The sequence below is a fragment of the Sinohyriopsis cumingii genome, chromosome 1, assembly GCF_028554795.1.
Source record: "Sinohyriopsis cumingii isolate HCF-2022 chromosome 1, ASM2855479v2, whole genome shotgun sequence".
NCBI lineage: Eukaryota > Metazoa > Mollusca > Bivalvia > Unionida > Unionidae > Sinohyriopsis > Sinohyriopsis cumingii.
In genome coordinates, this window is record NC_142961.1 from 70271050 (window position 1) to 70287285 (window position 16236).

The window sequence follows — 16236 nt, forward strand, 5'->3', positions numbered from 1 at the left end:
AGGCTGTTTGAAGAGAGTCCTCATCTACGGTCCAGAAATAAAAAGAAGTGCGAGGAAGAGAAGAAGACCAATGCAATGTCCTTTATGTTGACAGAATGATGTTAACATAAAAACAAAGGCCCTTTTCAGGGTCACTCATATGCCTCGAAAAATTTGCTTACTTGCCTAAAGTTTTTTAAAAAGTCAATTGTATAGTTGTTTGTGTCATAGATTAATGTTCATCCACCTATGTCTGTATGTTATATGTGTTATACATGTCTATGTCCCGCCAAGCGTTCTCGGTTTTCCCCCTGCTTTTTGGTCCTGATTGAGATCAGCCCCTTGCAACATTGTTACCAATCTTCAATACCGTGATATCACCTCACCTGTTGCATTCCTATCGTCCCTATACAGCAACCCCACTTTCTCCTGTCCGTATACAGATCCAATATTCCCTATGTTAAATTCCCATTGTCCGTATATCGTCCCAGGGTAATCTGAATAGTCTTGTCCGTTTATCGTCCGGGGTGGGTGGGGGCGGGATGGTCTTGTAATGTATTTTCCCGTTGTCCGTATATCGTCCCCATACGCTACTGGGGATAGAGTGGACATTTCCCATAGAGGCTTGCTGCTTCCTATGACATTTATATATAAATTAAACCAAGTTTTTGTATGGTCGTCAAATCTATAACAAAGTAACTTTCTTACGAAACTATCATGCGAAACTAGATCAAAGGCTTTCTTATAATCTAGAAATGTTACACCAGTTAGATTGCCATTATTCCTTCCTTCCATCTACTCATCAGTTAATTTTGTGAGAAATGTTTGACAGGAATGCTCATTGCGGAAGCCTGTCTACTCATTGTGGAAAATGGAACAGTTTTTATAGTAGTTATAAACCTGTTTCACTGCATGTTTTTCAAAACATGTTTACAAAGCTATTAGTATGGAAACGGTTCTATAATATACAGGATTACTTCTACATCCTTGTTTAAAATACAAGTAATATTAGAGCAGATTAGTTTATTTGGGAAGACACTTTAAGCAATACTTAGGTAATCAAGTAGGAAACAGACCATGCTATAACAGGTGCTGACAGCTGTATGTAGGATGTTTGGTCCAACCTCATCTGTACAACACGAAGTTTTTGTGTTAATTTGCTAACGGTGTAGAGAACTTCACTGTCACTCTCCATCTCTAGGGCAAATTGTCGACCATCAGGAACTCTAGCCGTTACAAAAAGTTAGTATGGGGTTTATTGTTGTTGTTGTTGTTCTAGGGTTTAACGCCATTTTTCAGCACAAGATAGGCTATACATGGCGGCCAGTATAACTGGTGGAGGAAGAACCCTGGAAAACCCAGGGAAGAACCACCGACCCACGAGAAGCTACTGGCAGGCTTTCCCACATACCCACGTTAGCCGAGCCTTGGACTCGAACCCACACAGACAGAAGTCAGATGGCAGTGATCCGGAACGGTGAGCGCTTTAGACCACTCGGCCACTCGGGGCCCCTAGTATGGGGTTTTAAGTCGGGATGACTACCATTTTGTTCACTGTAAAAATATATACTTACTATTTTAAAGGATTGATTAAACATATCAGCTATATTCTGGGGGGGGGGGTTGCGTTTGCACTGTGAGCACCATATGCTGTCAAAAATGGACTTAGGATGTGAAAAATGCATGTATAAAATAGTGGTTGGGGTGCATAAACTTCTGCTATGAACTGCCATTGACTTCTCTGGTCAAGTGGATAATATTCTTATACTTTGTTTAAATATAGGTATCTAAAAATATGGACCTTTTTGACCGCACTTGTGTATTTGATTTTTTTATGATTTTTTTATACTAGGTCGCTGATTGCGGCATTAAATTTGTACATAAAAACTGGCCCATGCCCCCTTAGCTGCATACCCCCCCCCCTTCATTTCAGTGGTAAAAATTACGTGATAGCACGCATATATATATCAGAAATTTAGAGGCTGGCAGATAAACAACCGAACGGACGGGAAGATTGTGCGAACGTAGACATACCAAATACATGCATGAAATATTTATCACCTCGTACACCGATTCTCACGCTATACAGTATACCGTACAATAAATAATACATGTAGGTTGGGAATGATGCTCAATACATGCACCAGCACACTAGACAATTTAACCCATTGGGCCCCCTTTTCATCTAGTACTGTATACCGTTCCCTTGTATCTCTTGCAGTTATTTCGATAACATAACTGACTTTGACACAGCTCGATTTTATGCACAGTATTACAACAGGTCAACACATCGGTGGGCTAGGACACACCTCTTGGCTGAACTTTATATACTTCTAGGCCCTATAACATGGCTACAACGACAATTACAGAACTTGTTGTCAAGGATATCCGCTTTCCGACTTCACTGGAGAAAGATGGTTCAGATGCTATGGTGAGTACTAAATGGATAGTTACTGGGTTATGAGTACATGTAAAGATGTACTGCATGCTGTCGTAACTGACATGTTAAAGTGTGTGCTATAAATAGTCTGGCTATCAGCAGTCAACGGCGCGGTAGAAAATGTGTTTCGACCAAACTGAGAGCATATTTGCTGACCGAGGGTCGCCGATCGACTTTGATCCACAAAGATGTGGAACAAGATAGGTTGACGATATTTGACTGGCAAAGATGTACAAATATTGAGATAAGTGAATCAGAGAGATGGGGTAGGAGTTAAGTGTTTAAGGTATATAAACTCAGCTTCTATAGTATTCGCACACTTTCCCATTTGTTTGTACCCCCTACCGATTCAAACAAACGAGGACAAAAAGCAAGGATATAAAAAATGCACAAAACTTGGTCATTTCTTTCATTGATTTATAATTTATAATCTGACTGTCGTCATGTGGTCTCAAATGTTGCGGACTTATTGGCGTTTGAAAGCAAACGGAAGCTCTTACGTCAGAAAGACTGCTCACTGTCCTTTATTGGCTTCTAGAATTGTCCATTTTCCTAAAAAAAAGTGTCTTATGCGGCCAGTATTTGTGTTAGGGTCCACTTGTTACTTAGTGGTGGATTAGTTTGGTTATCGTTATCTAAAGGATGATCGACCACGGTGTTATTGCCCGGATCGAGTGAATAAAAACAAAAGTATGAACATTAATGGAAGAAATAACGGAGATCTAAGCGAGATACATAATAGAACAACACGAGCCCCCGTATGTAAAATATGACAGTTTAATCATTTACATAATCAATATGATATTGAACATGGTATTTTAATGATAACCTTTGTCTTAGAAATAAAGTTACTAAGCTCTACAAAAAGGATTTAGACGTTGTTGCACAGATATGACAAATTTCATCATAGAGTCGAGTGAACGATCGAACTCATTTCGGCCAGCATAATAACCTGGTTGCTTCCAGTCCTTTCAAAGTCAGTCTTGGTGACAGGTCATAGTCGCCGTAGTCAGTCTCTCTCTCTCTCTCTCTCTCTCTCTCTCTCTCTCTCTCTCTCTTCCGGGTTATCAACCGTAACTTGAGTGCCTGCTCTTTTTTCCCACTGTAGGGTGCATCTACAGTCCAAATATCTGTCATCGGTTTCCTTCCGGGATCGAACAATACTACAGCATCTGATATCTTCTTATCGTAATTCAACAGAAACAAAAATTAATATGGGTAATTTTGCAATCTGACAACTGATACACACAACCCTATTACTAGATAATTAATGTCTCTCCAAAGAGGCCTACTTCGTATCCCTAATTGAACTATGACATAAACTAGATACAATAAATCGTTCGTACGCCCCTGCTCTGAATTATAAATCATTAACTGAACTAATGTCGGTCGGTAGGCGTACGGTTTCTCCGTCGAAAGAATTCACAACTTAATTACACAAATGAATTACTAGAAGTCACTTCTTGTGTGAACTACATTACTTGCTAACTAGCAATTAATTGGCTTAACATTTCCAGACACAGTAAAATAAATTCCTAGCCTACATGATTCATATAATTTAAGACAGAAAAATTCACACGTTCTCGCAATTGTATCTGAAGCAATGCATGAAATGCCCAGAATACGAGATTCCTATTACAAATAAACGAGTATTTTTGAACATAATTATCCAGAGAACAATGTATGACATTCTTAGAATAAATGAGATGCATAACATTCAAGACAAATGAATGCAGACAGTCAACTTCCGAAACCAATGAAAATAAATGTATAAATTTAAAACAAATAAATTCAACAAATAATTACAAACTTTATCAAAAAACAAATTGTATGCGATTGAATTAATACATTGTGCCTTCTTGAGACTCGCTCTATCCACGCAGCGGAATCTCATTGTTCCATTAAGTTCCGTGTCCGTTAACTTCCAGACAACCGTCCCTTGGACAATTTATGACGAGCAAATAGTTCTTATTTCCCCGGAGCTAGAATTGTCCTCACTGCAGAAAGTTAAACTGACCAAAATTTCGGGGGAGAATGCTTAAAACACTGTATTTCGCCTGGGAAGTACACTCCCTTATTCAGCTTTGCCAGTCATGTTTAACTTTATCTAAACGCCAAACATTAACACGCCCATCGAAGTTAAACAAATTCTCTATATTCCGCATTTATTAATAACTATTTCTGAAAAACCTCATTATATGACACCTATTTCCAATGGCATAGTTTTGTATCAGAATTATTTCAACTTTGACAGTTTTTCCACTACTTAACCCCAAATTAACCTCGCATATCTTTGTCTCTAACTGTTATCTCAGTTAAAAATCAACCATGTCTCGGCAGGAACATCATCTCCATCGCAGGCCAGCGATTTATTGCGGACCTAACCCATTCGTCAATGTTAAATGTTACGTGCCACGCTGACTGCGACAAGATTCACTCAGTTTGTGCCATAATAAGCTTTCAGAATTCATTCTGTTACAACTTGCAATATCTAGTTTTAATATTTCTGAAACAAGTCGAACAAATAAACTGTAGAAACTCTTGCATCCATGTATTTAAAGAAATGTAACTCCCATAATTTACGGAATTATAAAGATTATCAAAGACGATGAACTGTACCATATTTGTTGCATGAAAACATAGACTCGCCCATGCAAATATGGCGGATCGTTTTACTAAAGAGACTCCCGTTTGATTCGAAACGACAGATAATTTACAGTGTTTGGACCCCCAAGTAGTTATGTGGGACGATTCAGCCTCAATGGGAATTAGCATTACAGACCCCCCTGGGACTGTTTAGCCACAATGGAAATTTAACATTAACCACCCTGGGACTGTTTAGCCTCAAGGGAAATTTAACATGGACGAAAGATCGTGGGACTGTTTAGCCTCAAGGGGAATTGAACATGGGAATATGGGAATAAACAGGGTGGGACTGTTTAGCCTCAAGGGCAATTGAACAATGGTAAAAAAGTCTTGGGTCACTCTATTTAAAAACAAAAAAAACAAATGGGGTAGGCAATGGAAAGTCAATCTCTTTTCGAGAAATGTGGGTGGCCCTGAAAAGGGCCTTTGGGTTTATGTTAATGTATCCATTAACATAAGGGGCACCGCATTGGTCTTCTTCTTGTCCTTAGGCTGCGCCTCACTGTAGGACCGTAAATCAGGACTCTTTTGAGGCATCCTTGTCTTTCTACGTAGATCCTACGTATCCACAGACTGGTGTTTGTCCTGTGGACAACTGTCCACTTGGACCGGACATACATGGGTATGTCCGTCCGGAACATCAAGCGTAGAAGATTGCACATCGGTCCACATCTTGAGGCGCCGAGAACAGGTGAATCAATGCAGTGAACTGCACTTATTTATAGGTAGAGGAAGGATTGAAACGGATTGAGTTCATTGACCAATCCAAACACGCGTTACAAAATTCAGTCAGCCCGCATCCAATCCGAAGAGAGCAGTCTGTGACGTCACGTGGTCTATATAGATTCGCTAGCGCCTGTGTGCAGTCAATCTATGCGACAGTGATTCAACATGACAGAAACTCAGAAAACGATTCATTGGGGTGCACCAGCAGTGGAAACCGTCCAAGGGAACCCGGACTTACTTTCAGAAGAGGTAAATTGGGATTTTGTGGATTTTCTTACCTCGCAAGAATTTGTTCCGGAACCTTCGTCACCTTCATTACCGCAAGTGGAGAATTTTAGACAGAGACAGAAAGAAGAATTGGAGAAATTTATGCAACGACAAAAGGAAGCGGAACAAGCTTTTCTCCTACAGCAACAGCAGCAAGAAGAAGAGGTAAGAAAAAAACAACAAGAAGAAGTAGCAGCAAAGAAACAAGAGGGTGAAAATCAAACGGTCACGGTACTGTTGGACATTTTAGCGGAGTTAAGAAGTCTGAAACAAATGTATCAGACTTCTTTATTACGACCGAAGAGAATACAACCTTCCCGAGCTAAACACGTCAACCCTGTGACTAAGCCTACCGTACCACCCTTAGTGATTTCAACCAAATCATCATCATCAACAGTACGCAGTCCAGAAGTAGGCCTTGGCCTTGGCAAAGGCTTAAGGCACTTAAAGTTGATTGCTTAAACTCACCCCTACACCAAAAAAGGTCCTTTTCAGGGCCACCCACGTCTCTCGAAAAGAAATACACTTTAAATTGCCAATAACTCAAAAAAAAAAAAAAAAAAAATTTTTTACCCCTATAGTACGTGTATATGAGTGCGTGAGTGTAGCTTCTTATTTTAAAATCAAAACTCAAAGACACTTACCTTATATAATTAATGTATTCTTTTCTCAATAGTTACAATCCAATTCACAATTCACAACATAACACTTTAAAAAGTTCATAGACTTCTTCTATCTCATTGTTTACTCTCTCTGTTTTTTCAATTTCTTCACCGTCACAGTCTTTTCCTCTTCTTCCTCCTCACTTTCTTCCCTTCTTTTCTTCTCCTGTTTCTTTTTCTTCACCTGGCTGCTTTCTTCCTCTGAAGAATCCCTCTCTTCTTCTGAAGAATCCCTCTTTTCTTCTGACTCCTCTTGTTTCTTTTTTGGGCAATCTGGAGACCAGTGTCCTTTTTCTTTACAATAATAACAGGTATCTTGACTTTTGTCTTTTCTAGCCCCTGTTTTTTTTTTCTTTTTTGACGGTCTGGACACTCTGAAGACCAATGCCCTTTCTTTTGACAGATATAGCAAGTATCTTGACTTTTATCTTGAAAGGAAGGAGAGTAGTCCGTCGGCTGGTCTGAAGAGAATTTTTGGATGACCCCTCGCAAAGCTCTGATGAAACGTTCGATTTGGCTAGTCTCTTCCATCGTTGTGCTCGGTTTGAGAGTGAAATGAATAGTGAAAGGACAAGACACACACCCTTTTATATACGCAGGTCTGCCATGACTATAAATTAGTCTATGGTGTTTAAATTTGAGTCATTTGACGTTTTGCACTCAAGATGAAACGATCCTATTCATTCGAGAAGAAAGAAGAAGAAAGTAAGAGGCAGAAACGTGATCTATCGCCTCGTACCAGGGCTGAAGTCTTGGCACAAATTCATGCCAGTGATTTTGAAGAGGACATGAGTGAATCAGAATCCGAACCCTCTAAACAAAGTTCACCACCCTTAGTCAACCCTGAAAAGTACTATTCCATTCGAGAGACCGAAAAGCGCTCCTCTAGAAAATTTAGAACCACGGCTTACAAATACTCAGTGAAGTTTAAAGATTTCAAGGCTGAAGTACCGTTAGAGAAAGCAGAAGGGTTCATCACTGGGGTGTGGGATTCTTTGCTCACCGCACTCAAGCGACAATGTCAACCCAAAGAAGACGATCGCTTGAGACTTTCCATACAACACGACGATTTGAAATCCCCTGTTTGGATCGAGTTTAGCAGACCCGCAGAACTAACTGCTTCCAAAGTCATGGACAAGATTCAACACGTGCAACAATCTAATGACCAGTTTGACATCACCGATGGAAAAGCCACACTGGACATGCCCCACGTCTCTCCTCCTCAAGGGACCGGACAACGCAATAAGGTGTTATTGGTGAACGACCTTCGCAGCACCAAGAAGAGTCTCGTCCAAATTCACAATTCTCAAGACCAGATGTGTTTAGCCCGAGCCATTGTGGTGGGACGAACCTATGCCAACAAGAACGACATGCCTGAAATGCAAAAATTGCATGTCCTAGCTCCATTCTACACCTTGAAAGTACACCCTCAAGAAGTGCGCGGACCTCTGTTGTTTCGAAGGAAAGACTTTAAGGACGGAAAATACATTCATGTCTATTATCACGATGACCATTTCGATACCATTACCAGTATCACTGCATTCCTGGGATACGGTTATTACTGTGAGAAATGTGACCATGGTTATAATAATCGAGAGCAACACAAACATTGCGGATTGAAATGCTCAGGATGTTTGGCCTCTCCACCCTGTCTGAGCGAAGGACAAGAAAGAGTACATTGTCCTGCTTGTCTGCGCACGTTTGTCAGCCCTGCCTGTTACCAGCAACATCTGAAGACGCAAGGTTCACAGCAGAAATGTGCTTGTCAACTGCTGAGATTGTGCCCTACGTGTGGACAAGGCATACGTACCAATAATGCCAAGGCACACGTATGTTCAGGAAAGAAAAAATGTCACATTTGTCACCACATCGTGGACTTGGAACACCAATGCTACGTGCAAAAATATCAGCCCCCACCAGAGAAAGAGGACGGTCACAAGAAGAAAGGCAATTTCATCTTTTTCGATTTCGAATGCATGCAAGAGACCGGTATTCACATTCCTAATTTCTGCGTGGCTCATCGAGCGTGCGAGAAGTGCATTCAAGAACCTATCTTCAGTCATTGCCCTCACTATAGCAAGATTCCTGGAGGACGGGGAAAAATCTTTCGGGGACCGAACACGCTAGCCGATTTCGCCCGATGGGTCTTAGACCCCATCGACAAGACGTGGAGCCAAGAGGACATCGAACGTTACGGAGATTGTCATCGTCATGCCACGGTGATGGCTCACAATTTCTCCGGATACGATGGACAGTTTCTTTTGAGGTACTATACGGAACAAGGCACCGAGCGTCCTAAAGTCACTTTGAACGGAGCCAAAATCATTTTCATGCAAGTGGGACAAGTACAGTTTAAAGATTCGATGAGTTACTTGGCCATGCCTTTGAGCCGAATGCCTAAAACGTTTGGAATGACAGAAATGGCTAAAGGGTACTTTCCACACTTTTTCAATACGGAAGCCAATCAACATGCCGTTCTACCCCATTTACCTGAGGCTCACTATTACGACCCCGACAACATGCGTACCGAACAACGAGAAGCTTTCTACGCTTGGTACCAGGCTCACGCCTCCGACCCTTTCGACTTTCAGGAAGAAATGTTAAAGTATTGTCGTTCCGACGTGGACATTTTACGACGTTTCTGTGGAAAATTTCGAGAACTGTTCATGGAATACGGAGGGGTCGATCCTTTGAAAGAAGCTTGCACCATTGCCAAAGCGTGTTCCTTAGTCTACCGACAACGATTCATGCCTGAAAACACCGTAGCTGTCATCAGTCCTCAAACGACCAACTATGTCAAACGTCAATACTCGGTCAAAGCCCTACGCTGGTTACATTACTTGTGCGACAAGGAAGACAAATGGATTCAGCATGCCCGCAACGGAAGGGGGCGAAAAGACCATCGGAACGCATTCGGTCGATGGCTGGGACTTAGAAAACCCCAAGATCGCGTACGAGTTTAACGGTTGCTTATTTCACGGATGTCCCGTCTGTTATCCTGACCGCGGCACTAAAAATCAGTTTTTACAACGAACCATGGAAGACCTGTACCAGGACACTTATCAGCGACGCCTAAAGTTAGAACAGGAAGGATACCAAGTGGTGGAAATCTGGGAACACGAATACGATCACCGTTTGAAAATCGATCCCGAGTTTAAACGTGTCGTGGAAAGTTACAAGCTGATGGACCCCCTGAACCCGAGGGATAGATTGTACGGAGGAAGGACCAATGCCACCTGTTTGCTGTACCAAGCCGACGAAGAGAAAGGAGAAGAAATCAAATACTTGGACGTGTGTTCGCTGTATCCCTACGTGTGCAAATATTGTCGCTTTCCTGTAGGGCACCCACAATTGTTCACGGAAAACATCGACCTGAAAAACATTCGACAATACGAAGGTCTGATCAAGTGTAAAGTTTTGCCGCCCACGGACTTGTACCATCCCGTGTTACCTCACCATTGCCAAGGCAAACTGATGTTTCCTTTGTGCCGTACTTGTGCCGAAACGTGCAACCAACATCAGCCTTGTCAGCACACCCAGGAAGAACGTGCCTTGACGGGGACGTGGGTTAGCGTGGAATTGTTCAAAGCTCTGGACATGGGATACCAACTGTTAGAAGTGTAAGAAATTTGCCACTTTCCCAAGACACAACAATACCACAAGGGTGACCCCACGCAGAAAGGCATTTTCGCAGACTACGTGGATGCCTTTTTGAAACTGAAGCAAGAAGCCAGTGGCTATCCTTCCTGGTGTCACACTCCCGAAGACCAAAAGACATTCAAAGAGAAATACTATGAACAAGAAGGCATCTCTTTAGACCACATCGAGAAAAACGAAGGCAGGCGATCGTTTGCCAAAGTGATGTTAAATTGCTTGTGGGGTAAAATGGCACAACGACCGTGTTTACCCAAGACGGAATATTTGACCGAACCTTCCCGCTACTTCCAGATGATTCACGACAAAACCAAATTCATGAAACACGTGGACGTCGTTCGCGAGGATTTGATTTTGGTCAATAAGAAGATCTGGACTTTGTACAAGACGACCCTTTTGGAAATGTCATCATTGCGGCTTACGTGACAGCTCATGCTCGCTTAAAACTGTACGAAGCTTTAGAACTGTTAAGGGAACGCGTCCTGCACTTTGACACGGACAGTTGCATTTACATCCATCACCCGAGTCAACAGCACCCTGACATCGAAGGAGACCGTTTATTAGCCTGGACAGACGAGCATCCCGACGACAAGATTCTAAGTTTCGTCAGTGGCGGTCCCAAAAATTACGGCTACGAATACCGAGACCCACAAGGAGAAGTGCACACGACGTGCAAAGTGAAAGGATTGACTCTGAATTATCGTACCAGTCGTGTGGTCAACTTTGGGGTATTAAAAGAAGCCTTGCAATCCGGAGAGGATGAACATTTTAAAGTGACCACCTATCAACCGAACAAGATTGTACGTTTACCCACTCACCACATCGTCAGTCGACCCTTGGAAAAAGTCTATCAAATCGTGTACCAGAAGCGAGTGCGACCTCCCAATCATTTCACTTTGCCGCATGGACATGTTGGTATAAAACTTTGGTTGTAAGCGGATAGCCACCCACCAGAAGGATGACTTCGCCACAGCAAGAATCGAGTGAGAAACCCGATGAGAACTCCAAGTTCAAACCCTACCCTTTTCCGGTTTTCTTGCCTGACTATTGTGATTGTGCCCGTCGATTGGACACGTTTCAAGCATGGCCTACGGATAGGAAAGGATTACCTTCTTCTCATATTTTAGCTAGAACAGGATTTGTCTACTTGGGACCTGAGTCAGGATTGGGATATGAAGTACAGTGTTTCGCTTGTGGCCTGAAGTTACGAATGGATCTATGTATCTATAAAGATTCAGCTATTCTGGAACATACTCGATGGTCTCCGCACTGCCCTTATCTTTCTATGGCCTTTCCACCCATGACATTACGGTACAATGTTGACGGTACCTTAGAGACGGTACCTTCCAAAACAAGACATAAAAAACATAAAAAAGGAACGATGTACAAGCTTGAGACTGCATTGCGACTAGTATAAAAAGGGGCTATGGTCAAGATCGATAGTTCATTGGGACTACCAAGACCGAGCGAACAAGATGAATACTTTCAGAGAAACACAAAACAAGTTTAGAAAGGCACAATTCAAGTGTGGACTTCTGAAGTGGAATGCGATTGTGAGCCTTGCGATGGGTACGATGCTGTACGTTGTGACCTTAGCGATGCCGTAAAGCATCATGGGAACTTTGTTCTCACTACCCCTATCATGGAAAGTGATGCTGTGCGTGTCAAACCTGAGGGATGCAAAAGCGATGCCGCTCGTCCTCTTGGACATTTTACTGGGTTTCGTTTTAAAGAGGAATGTTCACCTTCACGTCTACCCCCCCCCTACGGATGTCATCCAGCTCTGAGCAAACTCCTGCCCATGTCACTCAACCCTCATCGAAACGAACCTGTGAAATACGAATGTACGTTTCCTGTGCGTTTGTCGGAATACTGTGACTTTGAAAATCGTCTTCAATCGTTCAAAGGAAAATGGCCTAAGTATCTGGGAGGACCGACCCCCGAAGAATTAGCCAGAGCCGGATTTTTCTACTTGGGCGAAGGAGATAAAGTCAAGTGCTTCAGTTGCGGTGTGTCACTTGGGAACCGCAAGATTCGGCCTACGTAGAACATGCTCGATGGTCACCGAATTGTCATTACTTACCCTTAGTGGGACCGAGAAATTGAAGTAACTTACCATAATATGTTCATGGATACTTTACACGAGAACATTCGTGCTTTGCCTGTGGAGTTGAGAGAACGCATTTACCGAGAGCTGGTCAAAATACAAGTCAAACGTAAAGAACAGTTGCATCCGTTACGTCACCAGATCTTTAACCACTGGTACCTGAATGGTATAAGAGAACTGATTCGTCAGAAATTGTTTCAGTGGTCAGACCTTGTTCAATACTTCCAGGCCCCCGATGATCCACCTGTTGATCAACTTGGTTACTTCGAGATTCACCTAGTACAACACATTGAGGAAGACAAGGTAAAGGATTACCGACATATTTTACGTGGAATCTACTTAGCGGAAGAGGAAACTTCTAAACGAAGTCTGACGTTTCGGTTACAGTATGCAACATTTAAATTCCCCACTGGAGAACGAAGATCTCTAGCTAGAAAGTACGTGTATTGTTTCCGAAACAAAGAGACTATAAAAACAGGCTGCCATGCCACGACTTTTATCGCATGTAATCCAACAGATTCCGTGGAAGGAACTCAATGACTATATTCAAACCGTGGATCATTACCATCGATTATTACAAGAACTGTATCCATTCAATTTGGGTCGACAAGTGGTGTGTGTCTTAGTGACTTGTTTTCTAGGATTTCGTTTACCAGCCGATTCCTTGTGGACTCTTTACGACCAGTACTTACCACACCCCCATGGCCTTAAATGGTCACGAAAGACTCCTTTTGCTCAAAGCCTTGCGGTTTCATCTGGATACTTCTCGACCTCTACGGGAAAAAAAGATTCGTCAACTTTTAGCTACCCAAGACGTGTATGACGATGTGTGTGTAGCTTGTGACTTACATCCCCATTGGACAGATGTCCGTGCCTGGAAAGAATGGGATTTTGAGGCTTGGACCCAAGAAGTGGCCCAGTATGCACGAGAATTGTTCAAGGAAAAAAGTCACTTTTCAACCTGTGTTAGTGACGGTACCAGAAGAACCCGTCACCCAGGACAGGACTGTCGTGGACATGCCTGAAAGACCCTTTCGGGAGGACACTTGTGTGACCTTACCCCCTATAGAACTGGTCAGAACTTTACCCAAAACATGTTGTACAGACACTTGTTTTTATTCCACGTTAATGATTTTCATGTGCCTTTTATCGTTGTACTTAAGCCTTTGGCTTTTATGTATTTTTGGCTTTCGTATTCATGTTTAAAACATTAAATAAATGTGTTCTGAAAAAAAGTATATAAACTCTCGTCTTGTTTGTTTTCGTGTCACAAGTGACATTCCTGACACTATGGCTACCTCTGCTGTCTCTGCTCCCTCTTCCTCCACTGTCAAAGTCATCGACGAACACTTAGATCGTGCCAGTTGGGAGGCTTTGTATCTTCGCCATCCCTTTAACATGCTCATTGCTGGACCTAGCGGTTCAGGCAAAACCGAATTCGTCAAACGTTTGATCGAACATAAACATCATTTGATCGATCGACCACCTCAGCGGATCGTGTGGTGTTACAAAGAGTGGCAATCGGCGTACAGCCTCTTGCGAGAAAGTCAAGGCGATTCCATCGTGTTTGTGGAAGGCATTCCTAAAGAAGACGACGGCATCGTCTCTGACTCCCGTCAAACCCATTTGGTCATTTTCGACGACATGTTAGGAGAAGACGAAGAAGAAATTAAACTGTGGTTCACGCGCAAAGGGCATCACCGTAATGCCAGTGTCGTTTACATCACCCAAAATTTGTTTCAACAAAGTAAAGCCCATCGCACCATCAGTCTCAATGCGCATTACGTGGTCTTGTTTAAAAGCCCTCGAGATAAATCGCAAGTGCAAGTCTTAGCCAAACAGTTAGGAACACCTTGGCTGACTCAGGCGTACGACGATGCCACTCAAACTCCACACGCCTATTTACTCGTCGATTTGAAGCCTACGACCCCTGATTATTTGCGATTTCGTACCCACTTGTTTCACCACTGGTGCCAAGACGGAGAGCCTGTCCTGTACACGTCTCCGTCTTCGACTTAACTTCATTCCACAAAAAAAATCTATAAAAACCTCAGACACTTTTCGTCTGTCTCACACACATTTTGAACATGACGTCCCTTCAGTCGCATCTTCCCGTCAAATTGATTCGTGCCTTGTATGGCATCAGTCGAGAAAAAAATCCACAAATACGAGCTCGTGTCTTAGAAGCTAGTCTCAAAGAAGTCTTACGATGGTTCACGGAGACGGCACGTCAATTACTCCAAGGAATCATTCAGATTCCTCATCAAACCAAACGCTTTTTTCATCGAAACAAAGTCGCTTTGACCCAACTGGCCGATCCCCGCATCGACACTCAAACCAAAAAACAAATCATTTTGAAACCTGGAGGGAGCGGTAGTCTAGGAGGGGTCATCATTCGCTCTCTCTTAAGATGGGATCCTAATGCCCCCAAACTTCTCCCCAAGAAAAAAGTCAAACGAAGCTCCAAGAAGAAGAAAAAGACCAGGCCCCCATGGAGAACTTCTCCAGTGGCGGGACCCTCCTCTGACCAGACACCACCCCGGAAAAAGAAAAGAAGCCCCCAGAAAAAGAAAAGTCCACAGAAGAAAACTAGTCGCAAGGGAGGCACTTCGGCCAGGACGCAACCTTACCCTCGCAAACCACGACCTGCCACGACGGTGACTGCGTCTCCGGCACCCTCACGTTCATCCACTTCTCCGTTGATGACACCAAGAACTGAAGAGTACTTGGAGACGCTGATCACACCAAGAACTTCTCCGTTGATGACCCCAAGAACTTCCCCAGTGGCAGGACCCTCCAATTTCGTGGCAGTGGCTGCTGCTCACAAAGTACCTTCTCCCAAAATTAAAGTTCAAGAACGATCGGGCATGTTACAAAGTTTACTGGATTTGTCCAAGCAAGAACTGGCTCGATTTAGTCCGTTGCGTACCCCTGCACGACGTGTCATGCCTGTCCTGAAGTTGATACGACGTAAAGACAACCAGTGGCGACGCGTTCCAGTATAAAAAAGGCCTGTGACCGAGTCGGGGGTATCAGTGTTTTTGGTGCTCCTGAAGACTCAAAGATGTCACCCTCCAGAAAACATCCCTCTTCTAAACAACCCCAAGGAGAGAAAAGAAAAGGACTGCGTCCTCGTTTAGTCAAACATGGGGACATCTTATCTGTCCTGTCCAAAGCTTCTCCACCTCTATGAAAAAAACTCATTCAATCAGCCTCCAAAGAGGTCATCGATACCGTGTGCGAATGTTGTTTGAACGTCTTGAAAGGCACGATCCCTTTGTCCAAACACCAGAAACAATGCTTAGGCAAACATCGTCACGTTCTTCGCCAAATGGTTCAAAAGAAAATTCCCATTCGTCAAAAGAAGATGTTGGTCCAACGTGGAGGCATTTTACCCATCTTATTAGGTCCCTTACTGAAAGGAGTCTTGGGAACCATGTTGGGAGGACTGGTGGGAGAAAGATAAAAAGGCCCTCGGAAGTCCCAAGATCTCAGAATCGACCCCTGACAACCCCATGGAAGGACGAAAACTAGCTTTAGTGCCTTACAAACGATGGATGGAATACCATCGTTGGCAAGAACAACGTACCGCGCATTTACCTCCCAATCCCCATTTGAGCGAGATGTCCCAGTTACAACACGAATTGCAGTCCTTGATGGATCGCCAAGATTTGTCCGAAACAGAAAAATCGCAAAAGTACGGTCAACTCTTGCAACGACTGCAACTCTTTCACCAGAAAGCTTTAAACGAAACA

General features: G+C 43.1%; 1 protein-coding gene across 3 annotated transcripts in view; it reads left to right on the top strand.

Moving 5' to 3' along the window:
• Positions 1–1095: 1095 nt before the first annotated feature.
• The window catches only part of LOC149807084 (mitochondrial enolase superfamily member 1-like), a 53823-nt gene continuing 38682 nt past the window's right edge, over positions 1096–16236 (top strand). Inside the window, exon 1 of one of the 3 annotated variants that reach the window (XM_089961713.1) lies at positions 1096–1221. Coding sequence is in view for 2 of the 3 variants with exons in the window: in XM_089961703.1 (XP_089817829.1) it covers positions 2327–2410 (84 nt within the window). In the remaining variant the exon portion in view is untranslated. Of the gene's footprint in view, positions 1222–2177; positions 2411–16236 lie in introns of those variants that run through there. The other 2 variants (XM_089961703.1, XM_089961695.1) reach the window with 2 other exon arrangements.